At 39.9% G+C, this 22,638-nt stretch overlaps 1 protein-coding gene across 18 annotated transcripts in view; it reads left to right on the forward strand.

Moving 5' to 3' along the window:
• The window catches only part of rg (A kinase anchor protein rugose), a 265,599-nt gene extending 249,367 nt beyond the window's left edge, over positions 1-16,232 (forward strand). For 10 of the 18 annotated variants that reach the window (XM_070206635.1, XM_070206636.1, XM_070206641.1 and 7 more), the window contains 8 exons: positions 2,679-2,788; positions 3,329-3,502; positions 7,920-10,839; positions 10,899-11,072; positions 11,153-11,416; positions 11,532-11,728; positions 11,829-11,980; positions 12,130-16,232. In XM_070206635.1, the coding sequence (XP_070062736.1) occupies positions 2,679-2,788; positions 3,329-3,502; positions 7,920-10,839; positions 10,899-11,072; positions 11,153-11,416; positions 11,532-11,728; positions 11,829-11,980; positions 12,130-12,220 (4,082 nt within the window). In that variant the 3' untranslated portion in view covers positions 12,221-16,232. The remainder of the gene's footprint in view (positions 1-2,678; positions 2,789-3,328; positions 3,503-7,919; positions 10,840-10,898; positions 11,073-11,152; positions 11,417-11,531; positions 11,729-11,828; positions 11,981-12,129) is intronic. The other 8 variants (XM_070206644.1, XM_032440740.2, XM_032440742.2 and 5 more) reach the window with 1 other exon arrangement.
• The last annotated feature ends 6,406 nt before the right edge of the window (positions 16,233-22,638 follow it).

Here is a 22,638-nt window from a genome sequence, read left to right on the forward strand (position 1 = left end):
TTTGCGGCCTGCACACACCTCTGGCTTTTCCTCTCTCTCACTCTCCTCTGCTCCCATTATTGCTCTTGGTCGCTCTTTATGTGTGTGTGTGTGTATGTGTGTGTGTGCATGAAAAACGGCCACACTGGGAAATTATAACAAATTAAGCGCAAAAAAAGCAGCAGCAGCACGAAACAAGCCACACAACACAAAATAAAAAAAAGCATAGCATACTTAACAGCGTAGGCCATAAATTTCAATTAAGACGTTAATCAACACTGTAAAGCACGCTGTTACAATAAAGGCCACACACAATAGCCGGCCAATTGGCTAATGAGTTGGCTAAAAGAGGGCGCACAAGCGCACCGCCTGCGCCTGCTGCACTTTAAGATACTTTTGTATCTCTAGATTTAATTATGTATCCGTGAGATGCATAGCTCCAAAACTACAATTCAATGGGCGAACAAATGGCCTAAGCCCCAGCGTTAGCAGCCATAAAACTTTACAAATTACAAAATTACTAGCGAACAATGGGTTGAGCGGGCGTGGCAGCAATGAAAATTAGAAATTCAAATGCACAGTCATAACAGCTGCAGCGGATAGAGAATAAAAGAGAGAAACGAGGTAGAGAAATGGCGGGCAGGCGGGAGAGAAACGGACACATTCAGCTAGAGATTAGTTGCCAGCACTTTAGATGCCAAAAACGAATATAATAAAAAATAAAAAAAAAAAAATACCAAATGCTGCTGAAAGCTGTTGCAAACTATGAAGCTATGCACCGACTCTCACTCTGGCCTTCATCTATTGCTATTTCACTATAGTTTGGTCAGCTGTCTGCAAGTTTGTGTCCTTGTAATATGTGTGCATGTGCTTAGTTATGCAAATTTGAGCTCTTCAACATCAGCTACATGCAGTTAAAGCCATTTGTCTAATTAATGAAAAAGTCAAACAATTTTCACACCTCAAAACTGTCAAACAACTGGCTCCTTTTCAGCCTGCCAAACAGCTGGCTGGAGGAATATTTTTGTTGTCGACAGGACTTCAACATATTTGAAGTTCAATTAGCTCAAATCAAAAGTTTTTGCTAGTCCATTAAATTGGTCTAAAATTTAGTTGTCCAATCAAGAGACTTACCCAACGGCTGCAGACGAACTTTCATTTATCTAATAGTTAAATGCAAGCTGACAGGCAACTTACATAAGCTAAGTTGCTGTCTGAAACAGAAATCAATTTCCACAGACCTACCTCTTATGTGCCTGTCAAAGCTAATCACCGGTTTCGATATGTTCTTCAAATGTATACCGTTCACTCTGCTTCTTTAAGCCAAATGAGCAAAGCAGAAAAAAAAATAACAAGCTTATGTCAAAGGTAGCAGCCACTTGGACATGTTGTCAAAGTAGCTTTCGTTATTTTACTTTCAAAATTTGTCTGACAACATTTAGAATTCCATTTATTCCATTTGTATACGCATCGGTAATGCTTGAAAAGAGTGTATTGCTTTTGTGCTTGCCTACGAACTCGAAATCTAGATCAGCTAGAGACTTGAGACATGATATATAAGTTCTTATATACCATACATTTGCTTTTTCTTGAAAAATACCACATTAAAGTCATGGCTTTCGTAAATACAACTCTAAAATTATGTCAGTTAAATATTATTTTTAATATCTTGGCATTCGAGTATAGAAAATATATTCGTTTCTTAAATATAGAGCCGTGGCCTTTAGCATGCACGCACTTTTGTATGCCACTTTTAGGCCCCGAAAATATCATGCATATCGGAATACCCAAATCAGATGAGAGCGCATACTAAAAGCATTTTATGAGGCAGTCGCTGTTATGCAGCTGGCATTAACTTCAACTTGACGTTAAGTTCAGTGCATTTTCTAGTCAGGCACTACCTTCGGGCTCATTCAATGGAAACTAAACTGCCTTTCAAATAACTCAAAATCGATTGAGGCCAAGGAGATTACGTGCCGAGAGTAAACATAGAGCTACATAGACAGAGTAAATGCTAATTAGAAATCATATTGACAAAAGGAACGCAACTTATGAAAATGCTGTATAGGATATATAGAATATTGCATCATTCATGTAATTTAAAAGCTCTCTCAGTTCTCTAACAGGATTGCCTGGAACCCTATCATAATTGAAATGAACTGGGCCTGAAGTTGATTGTAAGCTCGAACAAGAATTTACGCATAGCTTAAAATACTTGCAGAAATAACTTGCTTTTGCCTGGCATATCAATGTTTCTCTAGCTCCAAGACTCTTGAGTGTGTGTTTGTGCGTGCTGTGTGTGTGTGCGTGTATGTGTGTGTTGTGAATGCCTTGCGCTGAGTTTGAGTTTTTCGTTTGATACTTTAAATGTGTGCACACAGCTTAGCGACTACGAATACCTATTTTCCAGATAACATACTTATATATAACTTATTCAACAGTTATACACATATTTATATATATATGCATAAATATATATATATATATATATATATTATAATATTATTTTGTGTGCTTCTTGTCAACTTCTGCAGTTGTGCTCAAATGATTTACCTTGGCGCAGCTGTAGAGGTTATTAAATACACTCCAATATATCGTATAAACTTGTGCTTAATTAAAAGCTTCCATATTTATCTAGATTTTATAATATTTATCTGTTTATTTATCTCAGATTTATTGTGCTCTCTTCTCTTGTGCAGGCGGCCGTCAGATTCAGGATAGCGATTACGAGATTATCGTCGTTGATGAGAACAATCCCTCGGTGCTGGCGGATAATGATTCCCACTCCAGTGGACCCCCATCCATAAAGGTGAGTACCATTCAAGACGCGTTAGTTGGGTGTGTGGGTCTATGTGTGTGTGTGTGTGTGTGGTGGGAGTGTGAGTGCTGTCTGTGTGCGCGTATTTGAAGTAAATTTCAAGTGACTGAAGAACAAGTTTAATACTACTAGTATGAATGAGGGCTGGGTTTGGGGAGCGGACAGGTTTGCTTGGCAAACGCTCTCTCCCAGGTTAAAGTTTCTAGTGGGAAGCACTTCTTGAGTTCAGTTTTTAAACACTTTGCATGACAGTTTGAATGTCACTTTAGATGAATGAAACTTCCCTCACTTCTCTAAACTACAAATAAGTAGAAACTTGCATTAACTTTTAACTAAGAAGCAGAGTATTTGCGTGTGTGTGTGTGTGTGTGTGTTGGTGTGTGTGTGTGTGTGCGAAAGCGTTTGTGTATATGCGTAGGTTAGCTTAATTTATAAAGAAAAATAAAACAACAACATGAACAAGCAGAACAACAACAATGAAGCATGTTTTTTAAATCAAACACTAAAACGAAGCAAAACAAACTGTCACAGGCTAATATTAACAACAACAATAACAACAACACTAAGACAACAACCGCAACAACAACAACAACAACAACTACCGCAACAACAACAGCTACAAGAACAACAACTAAAGATACAATCAAAATTCAACAACAACCATTGTCACCACCCAAGCCAATGGTCCCAAAAAAATTACCAAAGGTAACAACAACAAATTCCATACAAACAAATACCAAAAAATTGCAAAATAATGCAATAATAATTTGCAATAATTTGACAACAACAACTTTAAAGCAATTTCACCCACACACTCTCTCACACACACACACACACGTACAGCAACAACAACCACAACGTTTGTACCGCTGCCAATCACATGAAAAAATACCATCTCAATTACGAAGTTAGTTTATTATGCACCCAATACTCATACTCGTATCCGTTAATACATGTAGTTCACAATTTAAGTTGATTTAACTCTACTGTCGGCATGCCGAATTTTGTATACCCTTGCAGAAAACTAGGTAGTATAGACTATTGAGATCATACTCCGATTTCAATCCCATTGAAAGCAGAGAGAAGCTAAGTGAGAACTGAATCGTTTAATAGCGAGAAGGGAGAAGCACAACGAGAAATGCATACAAAAAAACAAGCAGAAGAAGAATCAATAAGTTCAGCTAAAAGCTAAGACAAAAAAAAAAAAGCACGCAGCTTTAGTAAATTCAGAACATACAAAACAAGACTTAACCAAGAAGCATAGTGTTTTAGTCGTTAGTTAGTTAGAATAGTGTTTGAGTGATGGTCGCTCTTATTCGATAAGCAAAGCAAAAAGAAGACAAGAAAGAAGGTGAAGCAAGAATCACTTGCTAGCAAAGCGAGAAGCAAAGCAATAAGTGACGACCGAAGCTCTAGCCTTAATAAAGTGCGAAGCTTAAAGCTGACCGAGACGTTTATTAAGGCAAAGACCGAAAGCATTTAAAGTCATGGAGAAGCGCAACGTGAGAAACGTTTCAAGGGTTTCAACAGAAATGTAATAAATAGAAATAGAAAACGGTTTCATCGGAAATTGAATAAACATAAACATATAAATACCGTATGATATTAAAGTAAATTTTGAAGATAATTAAAAATGAATTTAAGCCTCACTTAAATTCATGTATTTATTTGATTACCCAACAGACTCTCTGCAAGGCTATTATAAATGAAACATTTTATGTAATTTTAAAATGCATAACCTTTATTGACATATCCTGTGTGTTAATTAGTGCATCGACCACGCCCACAGCCCATTGCCCACAGTCGAAGCAAGTACAAATCATCTGAAATCATTTATTTTGTTTGCATTCGTAAACAGTTGTCGTGTTTGTGCATTTCGTTGGGATGAAACGTGTTTTTCAGAATTTTTCATTTAATTTTTCATTTCGTTTTTGCGTCTATCAGATTTTCATTTACTTCTCTTTCGGTCCCTCCCGTTCCCGCTCCCACTCCCTCTTGGCCAGTCTCTCTTGTGTTTCTCTGTTGTATTTAGATAGTTCGGTTTGTTTGTCAATTTGTAATTTAATTTCTTTGCTTTTGTGGCCGCACAAATGTGACGTTGCATAATTGCAAATGTCCAACTGAGCTGAGCATCAATATTGCATCAATGGCGCAATGTATCAGTAAATCATGCAATCAATTAACCAACACAATGCGACATTTACACAGAATTGTGCGCCCTCAGGTATTAAATCGAATGCAACGTATCTAACTGTTTTACAGTTGAGCTCACAGGTAATCCTTGTCCTGGACATGAAACGACACTAGGCACTTTTCCTCCTCGCTGAACTGCAAACCGAGCTCAGCCTCAGACCTCTTGTCGCAATACATTAAAGCCCCGTCCAATTCGAGTTCACAGAGCTAATGACATTTCGCTGGAAAATGATATTATTGCGCTAACATTAAGCGCTTTAATTAGAAATCTTTAGACTTGCTTTTAGTCTGCATTTAGTGCATTCACAATTTGTCCAGAGAATGGCTTAGTTAAATAACTGCAAGCAGAGAGAAGCTTACAGCTTATCCTTTCGGTTCAAGTAAATACTCTACATATTTATCGAACTAGAAACTCTTTTGCATATTAACCTAGTTTGGAATTTGACAATGTGTTCGAGTCATCTTTTGAAAATCATCATAATGTCAGGATTTGTAAGCATTTGTTTAACTTATAAATAAGTTCCTTAAGTGAAGTGGGAAGTATTTTCATATCTACAGCTCAATACGATGCCCATGGCCGATCCATTTAATTAGATAATGCAACAAATATATTAATAATATTTTTACACCTTAAGCTGTTTCCCTCTCCCTCTCTCATGTATCCCATTTTCGGAATGAATAAAATAAACTCTGATAAATGAAACCTCCAGAAATTTCTATTCATCCTTGATTACTTATATTTTTGTAACGAATTAAGAATTTTTAAATTAATTCTGTTAACTGCATTGCATTTAACCTCTAAGCAAAAACTTACGATATTTCAGTATTCCCTATGCTATGTCAGTCACAGTCTTTGCTAGATTGTATTTTTTTTTTGTAGAGATGAGCTTCCTCTTGAGTTCTCTTGGCTGGTCATTTTTATATGGTATTCTATATTATATAATAGCTTAGAGCTGAACAGCATACCAAACCCAAATTTACTCTCTTGCCAACCCCTTCGCCTTGTTTTATTGGAATCATAATTGCAGGGTATCTACAAGTCGGGCAGCTGCAGTTTTCTATTTTTATTTATTCCGTTTTTTTTGTTTTTTATTTTTAAAGGAGAATACAAATTGAATTGCAATTAAATGCAATCAATAATTCATTAAGCAATCTGTGCGCCAATCCGCGTATACACTCGCACACACACACAGACACACTCACGCACATACACACACGCTCACACATAAGTTTGATTTGGCTGCGTGCACCACGTGATTTGTTGTGTGTCTCTTGGATTTGTTTGTGTATGTGTCTTGTGATTTATGTATGTTTTATATCTATGTATATGTTATGCAATTAGTGTTACAAACTAGAATAATAATGCTCAAGCGCACACATACGCACATACACGCACGCACACACACACACACACACACACGCACGCACACACACACACACACACACACACACACACACACACACGCACAGAGCAGCTCTTATCTTGTGGCGCTCACGACGTGCCGTCTTCCGGTTTTGGGCTCTTAATGAACTGCTTGCATTATTAATACAGCAAATCCCCCGCCACGCCTCCCTCACCACGTTCTTCTCATCGTATGTATGGTTGTGCTTGTGTGTATTCAACGTAGCCCGCAAGTGTTATTCAAGTTTCCAGCCGCGTCTAACAAGAGGCGATTGATTTCAGTTGCTGCAAAAGGATACGTAGGATATGCAGCATATTGCGTTGGCGCAACAGCTGGCACACCCACACACACACACACACACACTTACACACACACACACGCAGCTCTGCCAACACCCACTTGTGCCGTTTTGCTGTATTTGTATTTGACAGTTGACATTTGTCAAACGTTTTAACAAAATTCTGTCATATGACCATCCGTTTGAACCCCCTCCTCCGCCATTCCTCCCACCCACCACTGATATGGCCCACACAAGCCGTCTGTCCGTTATGTCCAGTTTACCTAATGCCTATCGGATGAGCTGAATTACGTAATAGCAAAATTTGTTAAGTGTTAGCCAATCGGGGGATAGGAGTTGGGTGTTTGGGCTTGTGGCTTGCCTTTTATGCAAATCACAGCCCCAAATACACAAAGAGATCATGGTGAGGGGGGCATTTAGAGGAAGTGGAGCGGCGAGTTTGGTTAAGGGGTGACGGGTTTTCCATATAGATCTGCTGATAACATTTTGTGCGTGGCGTTGACAAATGCATGTGTTGACAAGGACGTTGAGAGGACGTGGCTGGTCAACAGGATTTGAGCAGCGGACGAGCTGTGCCTTGCGCTCAGGAATTTTGATTTATTGTTCAATGTGCATAATTAATGCGCAAATGATACCAAAACATACACACACACACACAAGCACACACATGCACATTCAGTAAAGTTATGTGTAGCACACAACTATCGCTATGACCTAATGCCAAGGCACACCAAAGAAAACTGTTATAGACAATCGATAAGTTCGATAGCAGCTACTATCGAGACAATAGATAAACTAAAGTAGGGAGATGCCAGCGATTAGCGACATGAAAGATAATAGGATAATATCAATATCGATTAGAAGAGGGGCGCCACTCGGTAGTCAATGATTAAGTTAACCGATTGTAGTCCTTAACTATGAAATCTCTGAGCTAGCAATCGTGCGTTTGGTCAATGGTCAAAAGCGTTTCGATTGCTAACATTATCGAAAATCGATAGCAAATACAAGCCAAGAAAATGGTTCTGCAGCACTTTTTGTCGTCTTAGCACCCGCTATGCCAACGCACCTCTCTCACACCCTTCACCCCACTGAGCACAACTTGTTGTACATAAATTGCACTGGCAACACCTATCGATAAATCCCCACATGAAAAGCTTTTACACCAAAACCTCCATTGATTTTGAACTAACATTTTGTGTTATTCCCATTTAAAACTCGATCCATTTAGAGCGTCGATTCGGATGTGGTGTCCCTGAACATGAACTCGACAGAAAACGAAGTACCCGAAGTCGAATCGTCCAGCGATATTTTAGCCGATGATCACAAGCCGAGCAACTCGAACGACGAGAGCTGGACGGATGTCAATTTGAATGAGGACGCAGCCGTTCAGGCGGCGGCCAGTGGCGGCATTGTCGTGGGCCTTGTTGATGCCAGCGACAGCGTCAAGCACGAGCAGCAGCATCAGCAACATCAGCAGCAACAACAGCAACAACATCAGCAACAGCAGCAACAACAACAACAGCAGGGCATTTCGCGCGTGGGCATGGCAGTGGGCAGCGAGCGTGGTGATAAGCCCGACTCGGAAATATCGGTGGTGCGTGTGCCGGATGGCTATGGCGTTGGTGGTGCTGGTGCTGGTGTTGCTGCTGGCGCCGGCAATGCTGGCACAGTTGTTAGCACGCAGCAGCAGCGCACGCGGCCCGATGAGCTGCCAATGAAGCCACCGGCGCTGGTGGCGCAGCTGCCGTTGACGACGCCATCGCGCGAGGCGAGTCTCACGCAAAAGCTGGAGATAGCTCTGGGTCCCGTGTGTCCACTGCTGCGCGAGATAATGGTTGACTTTGCGCCGTTCCTCTCCAAGACGCTTGTCGGCTCGCACGGCCAGGAGCTGCTGATGGAGGGCAAGGGCTTGACCACGTTCAAGAACTCACACTCCGTCGTCGAGCTGGTGATGCTGCTCTGCTCGCAGGAGTGGCAGAACAGTCTGCAGAAGCACGCCGGTCTCGCCTTCATCGAGCTGATCAACGAGGGCCGCCTGCTCTCCCATGCCATGAAGGATCATATTGTGCGCGTGGCCAACGAGGCGGAGTTCATTCTCAATCGGATGCGGGCCGACGATGTACTAAAGCATGCCGACTTTGAGTCGCAGTGCGCCCAAACGCTGCTCGAACGGCGCGAGGAGGAGCGCATGTGCGATCATCTGATTACAGCCGCTCGCCGACGGGACAATGTCATTGCCAGCCGGCTGTTGGAGAAGGTGCGAAACATAATGTGCAATCGCCATGGAGCCTGGGGCGATGCCAACGGCATGGCTGCCATCACGAGTTCCATAACGGCCAGTGTTGGCCCGCTGGCGAAGAGCACATACTGGAAACTGGACGCTTGGGAGGATGATGCTAGGCGTCGCAAGCGCATGGTACAGAATCCACGTGGCTCCTCCCATCCACAGGCCACGCTTAAGGCGGCGCTGGAGAACGGTGCACCCGAGGATGCCATCTTGCAGACACGCGACGAATTCCACACTCAAATTGCGGTATCCCGCGCACATCCATCGTCGCAGCACAACAGCGAGCTGTTGGACGATGCGGAGCTGCTAATTGAGGATCGGGAACTAGATTTGGATCTGACTGGACCCGTGAATATTAGCACCAAAGCGCGCCTGATAGCGCCTGGTCTGGTGGCACCCGGCACTGTTTCCATTACGAGCACTGAAATGTTCTTTGAGGTGGATGAGGATCATCCGGAATTCCATAAGATCGATGCCGAGGTACTCAAGTATTGCGACCATCTGCATGGCAAATGGTACTTCTCCGAGGTGCGCGCCATTTTCTCGCGTCGCTATCTGCTGCAGAACGTGGCGCTGGAGATCTTTTTGGCCAGCCGCACCTCGATCCTGTTCGCCTTTCCCGATCAGCACACCGTCAAGAAGGTGATCAAGGCACTGCCACGCGTTGGCGTTGGCATTAAGTACGGCATTCCGCAGACACGTCGCGCCTCCATGATGTCACCCCGCCAACTGATGCGCAACTCGAACATGACGCAGAAATGGCAGAGACGTGAGATCTCCAACTTTGAATACTTGATGTTCCTCAATACGATTGCCGGACGCACGTACAACGATCTGAACCAGTATCCGATTTTCCCTTGGGTGCTGACCAATTACGATTCAAAGGATCTGGATCTCAGCCTGCCCTCCAACTATCGGGATTTGTCCAAGCCAATTGGCGCACTGAATCCTTCGCGTCGTGCCTACTTTGAGGAGCGCTACGAGAGCTGGGACAGCGATACAATACCCCCATTCCACTATGGCACCCACTACTCAACGGCCGCATTCACCCTTACCTGGCTGGTGCGCGTGGAACCCTTTACGACCATGTTCCTGGCGCTGCAGGGCGGCAAATTTGATTATCCCGATCGGCTGTTCTCTTCCGTATCGCTCAGCTGGAAGAACTGTCAGCGCGATACGTCTGATGTGAAGGAACTGATACCGGAATGGTATTTCCTGCCTGAGATGTTCTACAATGCATCCGGCTACAGGATGGGACATCGCGAAGACGGCGCCCTGGTGGATGACATTGAGCTGCCCCCGTGGGCCAAGTCCCCTGAGGAGTTTGTGCGCATCAATCGCATGGCCCTCGAATCGGAGTTTGTCTCCTGCCAGCTGCACCAGTGGATCGATCTGATATTCGGCTACAAGCAGCGCGGACCGGAAGCGATCCGGGCCACCAACGTGTTCTACTATCTCACCTACGAGGGCAGCGTCGAGCTGGACGGCGTGCTCGATCCGGTGATGCGCGAAGCTGTTGAGAATCAAATACGAAACTTTGGGCAAACACCCAGCCAGCTGCTAATGGAACCGCATCCACCACGCAGCTCCGCTATGCATCTGTCGCCCATGATGTTCAGTGCCATGCCCGAGGATCTGTGCCAGATGCTCAAGTTCTATCAGAACTCGCCCATCATACACATCTCGGCAAACACCTATCCTCAGCTATCGCTACCCTCTGTGGTCACCGTGACCGCTGGTCATCAGTTTGCGGTGAATCGCTGGAACTGCAATTACACCGCATCCGTCCAGAGTCCCAGCTATGCCGAGTCGCCGCAATCGCCAGGCTCCAATCAGCCGCTGACCATTGATCCAGTGTTGGGTAAGTAACTTGAATTGACTGCCTGTCTAGACTCTGATTGATGACACCCATACCAATAGCTGTGCATGGCACCAATAACAACAGCAACGCGGTCAGCCGTCGTCATTTGGGCGACAACTTTAGCCAAATGCTTAAGATTCGATCCAATTGCTTTGTGACCACTGTCGACAGTCGTTTTCTCATTGCCTGCGGCTTCTGGGATAACAGTTTTCGTGTGTTCGCCACAGAGACAGGTGAGTCGGCTAGTCCGTTGGCTACAATGCCAATGCTCTTGACCCTAACCTTTTCCGATTCCCCTTCTCTTTGTGCTCAGCGAAAATCGTGCAAATCGTCTTCGGCCACTTTGGAGTTGTCACCTGCATGGCACGCAGCGAGTGCAACATTACCTCGGACTGTTATATAGCATCCGGCTCGGCGGATTGTACGGTACTGCTCTGGCATTGGAATGCCCGTACCCAGAGCATTGTCGGTGAAGGGGATGTGCCCACGCCACGCGCCACACTTACGGGTCACGAGCAGGCAGTCACCTCGGTGGTGATAAGCGCTGAGCTGGGGCTTGTTGTTTCGGGTTCAACGAGTAAGTTTTGATCGCTGCCGGCCTCAACTCTAACTTTACACTCGCAATATCCCTCTCTCTTTCGCTCTCTTCCGCTCTTTCCCTTTTCTTTTATTTTATTGTTCTCGGCGTCTAGACGGACCCGTTTTGATACACACCACTTTTGGCGATTTGCTGCGCTCGCTGGATCCGCCCGCTGATTTCAACTCGCCGGAGCTGATAACTATGTCGCGCGAGGGCTTTATAGTCATCAATTATGACAAGGGCAATGTTGCGGCCTACACCATTAATGGCAAGAAGCTGCGCCATGAAACGCACAACGACAATCTGCAGGTAGGCATTGCATTCACTCGCTATTTGACTCTCGCCACTCGTTACACTCGGCACTCGTTACATTTTCGCTCTCTCTGTCTTTTTCTTTCACTCGTTGCAGTGCATGCTGCTCTCGCGCGATGGCGAGTATCTGATGACCGCCGGTGATCGCGGCATTGTCGAGGTGTGGCGCACTTTCAATCTGGCACCGCTCTATGCCTTTCCCGCCTGCAATGCGGGCATACGCTCGCTGGCGCTCACTCACGATCAGAAGTAAGTTTAAATTGAAAATTCTCATTTCATTTTAGTTATGCCTTTATTCCTTACTCATTGCTAATCAATGTTTCGTTCTGTCGTTCTATTTCTTTCTCTCTATTTCTCTTTCTCTTTTGTCCGCTTTTTTTTGCTCTGCTCTTTCACAGATATTTGCTCGCTGGCTTGTCAACTGGTTCCATAATTGTGTTCCACATTGATTTCAATCGCTGGCATCATGAGTATCAGCAGCGCTACTAAACCAGCGAGTGCGTTCCACATTCGACACATTCCACGTTCCCAATACACAAACACACGGACAGCTGAATCAAAATGGCGAGAGAGCCGCGTGCGTTGTTCAGGCAAGTTCAAATAAGAGCCGAAGAGAGCGCAACGATGTACTTAAGAGCGTTGAAGAGAGCGCGGATGTTAATTTGTTTCTTTCTACTTTTCATTTTTATTATCGATAGACATTTACAATTCTAGGCTAGTATGCAAACAAAACTATATATTTTTTTTTGTCTAGTATTACTTAAAATAGCATATTATCTAGTATGTTCGGTGTGAGCCAGTCGGAAAAACAAAACACATTTTTTTACTAGTTATACGGCATGTAGTACGTTAAGTTGCAGCAATGAGACAAGAAACTCAAAAATATTACATACAAATACAAAAAAAAAAAACAGAAAATAGATAACAAGAAAGAACACAACAAGCTGCAATCGGCTTAAGTTGAGTAGTTTTAATAAGTGCAGACAAGAAACAGAAGAGTTTGTGTTTATAAAACGCAATAAGCAGTTAATAAAACTTGAAGAAGACATAAAAAATAAAAATTAAAAAAAAGCAAACAAATAAACTTTAATAATAATAACGTAGCAAAAGTTCTCACAAATTATATTGACAAAAAAGTAAGCAAAAATAACAAAAGAAAGAAAACGCTTGAAATGAAACGAAACGAAGGAAAACGAAACGAAACGAAATAAAAGAAAATGAGAAAAGTAAAAATAAGAAATGAAACCAAGTGGCCAAATCTATGAACCCGACAAAGAGAGAAGCGAAAGCCGAATGACGATGAGTGCAACAGGAGAGAAGCCAATTTTTTGAATACTTATATTTACATGCAAAGCTTCAAATAAAATGCTTGTCACGTCACAAGTGGCACGGTAACAGAGTCACAACAAAAAAAAAAAATAATAATAATAATAATTGACATAAAAATGAGTTTAATTATAAATGCCAAGGCAATAAACGCGAAGCTAAAGTATTCGCGATCAGCGCACTTGCTAAATAAGCGATATTTTAATATAAAATTAATAAAAATTTAAAATGCAAAGCTAGTTGAAACTAAAACTAAACTCAAGAGGAATAACTCAAGCTAAATAACTCAAAATTTATTAACACTGCTAAAAGCTACTTATAAATAATTAACAGATAAAACAAAAAATATATATTAAATATGCAACTTAGCAAAATGGCAGAGAATATCGTTTTTATAAATATAATTAATAAATAACACGCATACGCAATGTAGCACAGCACACAATTAAACGAAAAAAAAAAAAAAACCGCAATCAAAACCTTGGCAAAATTTATTGTATTTTTTTGCCGTTTTGCAACACTTTTCATTGCGTCCGAATGAGTGGAAAAGCAAGCTATAAGTTTTGTTAGCTTAAAAAAAAAAAATAAAAAACAAAAAGAGATCGAAACCTTAACCTTCCTTAAAACCTTAAACACGTACGTCCACTTTACATTAAACTGCAACAAAAGCATATAGTTCTTGATTAGTTTTTATAATATATGTATATCAAATGCTAATGGTTGTCTGTAAGACACAGCGCAACTGGCCTAAAGCGCAGCTGAAAGGGGAAACGGAAATGCCAACTGCGAAATGACGGTTAACGGCAGTATCCACTTCCGGCTGCTGCTGCTGCGACGGCTGCGCATATCAATTGATTCTTTTTTTTGTTTTTTGTTTTTTATTAATTCTTGTTATGATTAATTTCGTGATGCAAAGATTTCTATGATGAGAATGTTTACCCCAAAAGTCCATCCAAGTCGCCATTTGCACTTAACTGTTTAGATTTGTACATATATCTAGTTACATATTATACATGCATACTATATACATATGGCTAATCCACAAAATACGAAGACACGAGCTCTGTGTAGACAGCTAACTGAACATTTGGTTGTATCAAAGGCCAACCACCCGCACGCTATAAAAGGGCGCAATCAAAGCGTATATTATAAAAACAAAAACAAAAAAAAATAACAACAAATTTCAAACCTATGACAAAACTAACCAAATGATAAGCCCCCAAAATTCTAGATGTTTGCTGTGTTGTGTAGAGAAAAACATAAAAAATAATGAATTAAGTAACATATTAAAAATTTCAGATTTTTTTTTTTTTTTTTGAGATAATCTTAAGTTCTTGTAACTTATCAACTGACTAATGCATCCATCCAAAATTTATGTACTTAAAGTTGAACTTTAATGCAGCTCCAAATGCTTGCAAAAAAAAAAAAAAAAAAAAAAAAAAAAAAAAAAAAACTAATTATGATAATTAAAAATCTAATTAAAATATTATTATGCAACAATTTGTATTGGTTCTCTTTCACGTGTGTTTGCGCCTGAGTGTGTGCTTGTGTGTGTGTGTGGGTGAGTGTGGGTGAGTGTGTATGAAATTCTTGGTTAATTAGCTGTACATTTTTTGGTCTTAATTACTGCTAATTTGGCATATGGCAGAAATTTCTATGAATATTACAGAAGTTGTTGCTGGTGTTTATTGTTGCAATTTGTGTCGTTTTTTTTTCACTATTTTTTCCGCCTAATTAGTTATGTACATAATTTAAGAGATCGCACAATGCATGCAAATGAAAAACTATGCTCTTAAATAAATACAAATGCAATTAATTAATTATTTAATCTAATACCTTTGAGTTCACGTGCAAAAAGTATAATTAAATAATACATGCATAGTGGAAAAATAAATAGAAATTTAACACTATTAGTAACTTAAATGTTGTACATAAATTGAGAACTAGCTTAAAAGTATGTGTGTACTTAATTTTAAAGCAAAGAGCAACAAAAAAATATATAATTAAACATAACGAAGTCTATGTTGATTACACGAGAAGCCTAAAAGAAAATAAAAACTAACTAAACCGCCAAAAAGAAAAACGCAAGACGCAAAATTAAATAATTAAAGCTACAGCAAAACAGAATTTACATAAATAAATCAACTAAAAAAATATGAATATTTAAATTAAATAAAGCTAAAGTAATTATAACATAATAAAATATATGCATATATAAATAATGTTTTTTTTTTTGTAATATGATAAAAACTAGCTTTTAAAATAATTAAAAGCAGCGCAGCAAAGGCATAAATATAATAATATAACGACATGAGAAAGTTTAGCAAACACAAAAAACAATAATTTTTAAATAATACAGTTTTTATAGTATTAAATAAAAGTCAAATACAAAGGGCATGGCATACAGCATAAAAGCGTAGTAAATTAAAAAATAAATTACAACAAATAATAATAATGAAAATAAATAAATAATAATCTTACATGTTTTTATTAAACATAGAAAATGGCTGACAGTTTTAAATTTATACAAAACTAAAATTTAATATTAAAATTTGCAATTTAATATTTATATTTAAGCATTTATTCATGCACGAGCAAATTATTTTATTTAAATATTTGAATTAACCGCAGACACACACACACACATCTACAAGAACTTAAAGGAAAATGAAATTATTTGACTGCTGAAAAAGCTATTTACATACACAAGCACACACACTAACACACACAAGCATACAAAGACAAGGCATATTAAAAGAAAATAAAAATATTTGTGTAAAGCCTAAAAGAAAAATAATTGAAAATTGAATTAAAATTATAAATATTGTACTTGAATAAATATATATATAAATATATTTTGTCAATAATGTTAATTAGCAACTAAAAAATGCAAGAAAAATATATGAACACACACACATACACAGCCAAACATTTCACATATATACATAGGTATACGCACAGACCTAGATGTGTGCGTATATATATAGATATATATTCGAAGCTAAAGAGACAGCTACAGAATAATGTTCATTATTATGGCTAACATTTTTTTTGCAAAAGCTAACAAATTGATAAACAAAAAATCAAGAATATACAAATAAAAATAAATTTACGCATATGGATACGCTACAATTCTAAAATTAAAAACAAAAAAAAACCAAAAAAAAAAAAAAAACACAATTGAAATAAAGTTTAAAAAGTTGCATAAATAAAAAGAAAACGAGAAAACCTTAACGATTAAACCTAAATAAATTAAATTTAAACTTAAGACAAGAGACAAACATTTAACAAGCAAGTGAGCCAGCATTAAAAACCAACAACAACAACAACAAATTATTATGTTCAATAAAGAAAACAAAGAAATCTTACACGAAAAAAAAAAACATTCTCGAGTTTTTATTTTACTATAAGTCGTTCAGCTAAAAGGTGAGTTAATGCAAATGTTTGCCAACCACATTGCCGAGCCATTTCCTGTCTTTGATCTATTGACTTGAAAAAATTGAATTCCCGCAACAATTGCACAGACAAACTCAACGGCACTTCAATGGGCCATACCACAGCCAGACACAGAAATAAAAGGAAAAACCATCCCACCCCATGCCCATTTTGCACGCTCCAATTGAAGAGCAAGCCGAACGCATACCCGACTAACAGATGCCCCCTACAAACAGTCTAAGGAGAGCGCTCAGTCCACAATACATGCATAAAGCTCGCTGCAGCTGGGATTGCGTGCGAGTATCCGACTTTGAGATGACCTGTTCAGGTGTAAAATATTGAAAAAAAAAAAAACCAAGAAGACAACTTTCAACTTAAATTAACTATTGCAATAATTCACCAGTCTTTTTACGTTAATTTAGTGAAATTTAAGTTCAGGTAACAATTTTGACAAAAGTCTATTCCGAATATCAACAAAATTTGATGCATTTTATGTCCGAATTTCGAATGATATGCCATTTTGGACTCGTGCATAGCACGAAAATCGTTGGACTTTAAAAAAACAAAAACAATTTCTTAATTTTCACAATTTTTCAAAAATTCACCAAGGAATCACAATTATTGCAAAAAATTGATCTATTGCCAAGATTGAACAGCATTTAACCGAGCTATGCTCAAGGTTATGCATTAAAGTTTTTGAAAAGTGTATAATTTTGTAGAACTCAGGTAAAAAAGGTTTGATTATAAAATGGTCTACTATTTTGGATTCGTGCGATTAAAGGCTAATGATTTGTGCTGAACTTACCAAATTGACAAAGGCTTACGCCACAGTTGTTCCACAAATCAGCTCCTTTCTGAAATGAACAATTGTGATTCCAATATTAATTTTTATGCTCAAAATATTTTATATATTTTTTAATAAATATTTGATGTACCATCTGGGCAATGGTATATGCAACTATACTTGTAATATCGCCTCAACTAAATATATTAAGTATACGCCTAGTTAAACCATTTCAGATTCTGTTTCCTGCCAGGATGCTTGTCTATGCGAGCTTAAAAAACAGAATATGTGGCTAACAAGCATTTTATACCGAATTGTATACTATTTTTTTTACAGTTGAAGCACTTTGAAGCTGACAGTTTAGTTAATGCTTCGGCTTGATTGTACGCACGTACATGTATAAGTTTATGTAAATGTAAATAAGTTTATGTATGTATTGGGTAACATACGACCCACTCTTCATAAAGCTACTTGCCTAAGCTATATTAAATATACATCCAACAATTTTATTAACAGCCCATTTATTTTGTGACTGCAAGGCCATTCGAATGAAACTCTCTGAGAATACAGAGAGTATATCTAAAAGCACATATATATAAGAGAACACAGGAAATATATCTAGTACCATATATATATATGTATATATATATATATATATATATACATACCTGCTTAATGCAACACAAGCTGCTTTCGCTCAATCACATTACAGATAATGTATACGCCCCGTTTGCAAATTGTTAGTGTACGGGGTATTGAAACGACAGCGAAACGACGCTAAAGTTAACAGCTTCAACATTGGCCAGCTGTCTAAATACGAAAAATGCATAAAACGCAGCTGTAGCAGCCGCAGCAACAACAACAACATCAACAACAACAACAACAAAGAAAAAACAACAACAGCAATAAGGAAAATGTCGCCATTGCTTGTCAGCGCCTCAGAGCCCGAGCCCCAGCCACCCGCCAACTTGCCGCTTGTCATCAAAAGTCATATCTGTGAGCATATTATTCGACTGCCGTGCGGCGCGATGTGCTGTGTGTTTTCTGGAGCGTGTAATATCCGCTTCCTGCATTTCCGGTTGGCGCTTTTTGCATAGCGTATACGTAATATTTCCACTAGACGACGACGTCGACGCCGGCGCTGGCAATGGCGACTCTGCCACCAAATTGCTAGCGGAAATGCTGCAAAATTAACGAGCATGCGGCGCAGCAAGCAAACACAAGGAGCAGCCGCCTCACGGCGCTCCATCGGTGGGGAGTGGCAGAGCGTGAGACGGTGCCCCACTGTTGCCATTAGTTAGGTTGCGCACGGCGCAAAGTAAATGCAAACATTTTTCCAAGCAGCAAATGCAAATTCTACGCAAGTTTTCTTCTCATCTGCAGCCAAGGTAGCAACTGCGGCAGCTACGCCGGCGGCAGCGACAACAGCTGCAAATTAGATGCATCACTTAACCGGGAATGAGGAATGACATAAAGCTGCCAAGTGGCGAATGATGAAGCCGAATGGGCCGCGACTGCCCTTAAACCATCGACAATCCCAACTTATGCCAACGCATAATAACAAATACCAAATATTTAAATAAAATACAAATGGGCAACGTACAGATACCCTGTAACAGCGTCAAGATGGCGATATCTTGCTTCTTCCACCTGAAAAAAGCATACTATGTACAGCGCTTGCTGACATAACTCCGATGTTAAGAGTTCGAATTCCATAACAGCATAGACCAAAGCGCAAGGCTCTACCCACCTTCATGACTCCAAATCGATATTTATCGATATTATGAGAATGTGAAGCGAGATTGTGTAAGAATAAACATATATGTTAAGTTGCACGTATCTAGCCTTTGTAGATTTTTATAGATTACCTCATAAGGTAATATAATCTGAACAAGAATATATATGGTACACCATATGGTACCGAAGCAGCCGACCGCTGGCCAGTTGCATACACCTTCAACACATAACCCTTTCGTAGGCCATATCAATGTTTACAGGGTGTAGATATACTTCATTTCAATTTGACAAAAGCTTCATTGGCGCGTGCCGTCGCATATTGAATTCCATGCTGGGCATTTTTATTGTAATTCGATTATCTCTGAAAAGGCATAATCTCACAATTCGAAATTTTCTCTGAAATCAATGAGAGTATTGTCAATCAGCAGCAAACGAATTCTGTTTACGGATAATAAGGAATTCGTAACGCAAGATATATTTTTGAGATTTAAATGCTTCGCATGTTTTCAAAAGAGTTCTGTGTATTGTCGATTGCAACCTTTTGTTTTTAATTCGTTGGGCTTTCAACATATTTTCAGTATAACTCAAAACGGAATTCGAATGCGGAAATCCGCTCCGCTGGGTGAAAATCGGCGCTTAAAGTAGTAGGAAAATATTTAAATGCTGTCGCTACGCTTGAATTGCCTCTTACACAGAAGGCAGAGTGAGTTCATTTGAATACGTCTACCCGCTGCGCTGCAAATAAAGAATAAAGAATTTTTACACGCCCTTCTATGCGATTCACACGAATCATAAAAGGACTTTTTTTTTGCTTAACTTATAAATGTTATATTGATAGGATGGCAAGTCTCATTGTTGTCCATACTTTACTCTATTGACTTATTTTTCTAACTCTTGGTCACCTATCAAAATGCATAGGCATTATATTTTAATATTTTCTCTCTCCATATTCTCTCTCTCTTTCTCTTTCTCCTTTCCTCTCTTTCCCTTTGCTCTCCCTCTTTCTCTCTCTCTTTAACCCAAATACGCTTTCCATTAGAATATATATACAAGTACTATTTTAATATATTATCTATCTCTCTCGCATCTCGTTTTTGCATTCTTTCTCTCTCTCTCGCCCTCTGTCTTCCTCTCTTTCTTTCCCACTCTCCCGCTTTCTTTCCCTTTCACTTCCTTTATTTCCGAATTCAACAGTAAGCTTGAGCTCAAATAGTTGTACACCTTCAGGCCTATCGCTTGTATAACCCCACCTAACTTAATCTTAAGAACTATTGCCAGTTTCTTAATGAAAACTACTTAAGCCACTTCTTGCTTTGCCCCGAGCCACTTCACCGCCAACTAGCCACCATACTAATTAGCTACTCAGATATTTCCAATTTGCACTCGTATGCAAATCCATTGAAGCGTTGTCGCCTGGTCAGAGGACAACGTTCAACGCTCAACTGCCGCCCACTTCAGCTCTTCAGTTCTCCAGCAGCTCATTTGTCTCTCTGCCTGTTGCCCCCGCTCCTGCCCCTGCTCCTACTGATGTTGCACGCCGTTATCGTGTGTTGCGCCGTGTGGCATCATCTTTGGACAGTGTTGAAAAGTGTGCTATGTCGCGCACACATGGCACATAATTGAGTGACAACGCGGTTGCAGCATTTGCCATGTCCACACACGCGGTGAGTTGACAAGGGGATTGCGGGCGTGGACGGGGGTAGCTCGAGAGGCCAACGTTGACGCACAGCCGCAGCGCATTTGAATTTGTAATGAGATTACACCCATACACAGACACGGTCACACATATATACATATATATACACATATATATGGAGCCTCTGTCAGGTCATGCCAAATGAAATGAAATGTGTCCCTGCATGTGAATGGCAAGTGAGAGTTGGGATGCGGCACGTTGCATCTAGTCCAAATGCAGCGCCCAACAAATTTCCAACTGTTAATTGTGACCATAATTAAGGTGACCTCCAAGAGGCACATAGCGAGACGGGCTTCATTTCACTTATGCCAAACCGACCCGAACCAAAACGAGCTGTGAACGCGATGTCAGGCTGGGCAGGCAGCTGCTTTTATATGCAGGAAGTTTGGCATTTCACATGCCAGACATCAGGCTTATGGCTTATTTAGTTACGTTGATGAAAGCCCCTCATTTGCTGATTGAACCAGTGGCGATCTCGTTGTGAACCAGTCCACAGCTTATTGACTGCTCTATAGCTAACTTTATACCAAACAGATTTTAAAGAGAACAAGAATCGGATCAGAGATGGAATAAGCAAACATTTATCCGCCGAGCAATATTACCTTGCGCATTTTAAGCACTACCCAATTGAACTCAAACGCCAAATTCAAAGAAGCCGTAGGAAGTTACAAAGTTGCAAAGAAAGCTGTTGCAAGTGAATGCAGAATCGATTACTCTACTCGATAATTGAATGCGCTCGATACCTCAGTAGTTTTCTGTTGATATTAACGAGATTTGTAAACTGTTATTCGTATTCGATAAATTATATATTTTGTAAGCGAAAATATATATTTGTATATTTACACTTGTGTAAATATTAAATTCTTGCTATTGGTTCTTGCTGAGTTTGGACAAAGGAGTCTGCTCTGTATCTTCAATTTTATTTAAATATTTAATATTTAGCAAATATTTTGCCTTGACAGCCTTGGCAGCTCGTAGCCAAATGGAAATGCACATTCCATTTCTGGAAAGTGCCAAATTCTCAGGCTTTTCATTTATTTGTAAAATTCACAATAAAACAAATCAAATTTGATGTGAAAAATGTAGAGTATAAATACCTTTGAGAAGTAAAACACCAAACGCAAGTTTAGTGGAAACCCAACAAAGTTTGTCATAAAGTTGATTTAAGGAAATATTTAAGAAAATGGCAATTGACTGAACATGAACCAGCTCAATGAGCGTCAAGGGCAAAGTAGATTCAAAACGCAAATGAAGGCCAATTAATTAAAGCTTTTGGCCAAAAATGTAACTTTGAACTATCATGGAAGCAATTTGAAAACACCTTCAAACCGTTTCACATAAAAGAAACTTATCTTTGGCATTAAATATTTCAATCAATTCAAATGCCTTTTGACTTGGTTCAACTGAACCGGACTGGTTCACGATTCTAAACCAATTTGTGCAACTAAAGAAATATCAGTTAGCCACCAGTTAGCACCAAAAGCAACTTTCTTATGAGCCGCTTTTCATACGAAAAGCTGCTTTTCTAACACAATAGATTGTTACTGTAGCTCTTATTGTTGAAACACTCTCGAGCCAGCTGCGAGGCGGCGCACTTGAAGTTAACTTTTGATAATGCTACAAAAAAAAAAAACTGTTTGTTTTGCCATTTTCTGCACTGGAACTTTTGGTAACTTCTGTTGCCATGCAAAGCTAACGAATCACTTGAGTTGGCTTTGCCGAAACGGACGCGTAATGTTCTTTGCCTGGGCGCCTCTGCTGAGTCTTTGCGTTCCTTTCATTTGCGTGTCGCCTTTGGGTCACTGTGTGAGCTGCTAGGGCAAAGAGAGCAGTCACATTCGCGTGGTACACACAAGCACACAAACACACATACACAAGTGTGTGTGTGTGTGTGTGTATGTGTGTGTGTGCGTGTGTGTATCTGGCTGA

This window comes from Drosophila virilis, chromosome X, assembly GCF_030788295.1.
Source record: "Drosophila virilis strain 15010-1051.87 chromosome X, Dvir_AGI_RSII-ME, whole genome shotgun sequence".
NCBI classification, from domain to species: Eukaryota; Metazoa; Arthropoda; class Insecta; order Diptera; family Drosophilidae; genus Drosophila; species Drosophila virilis.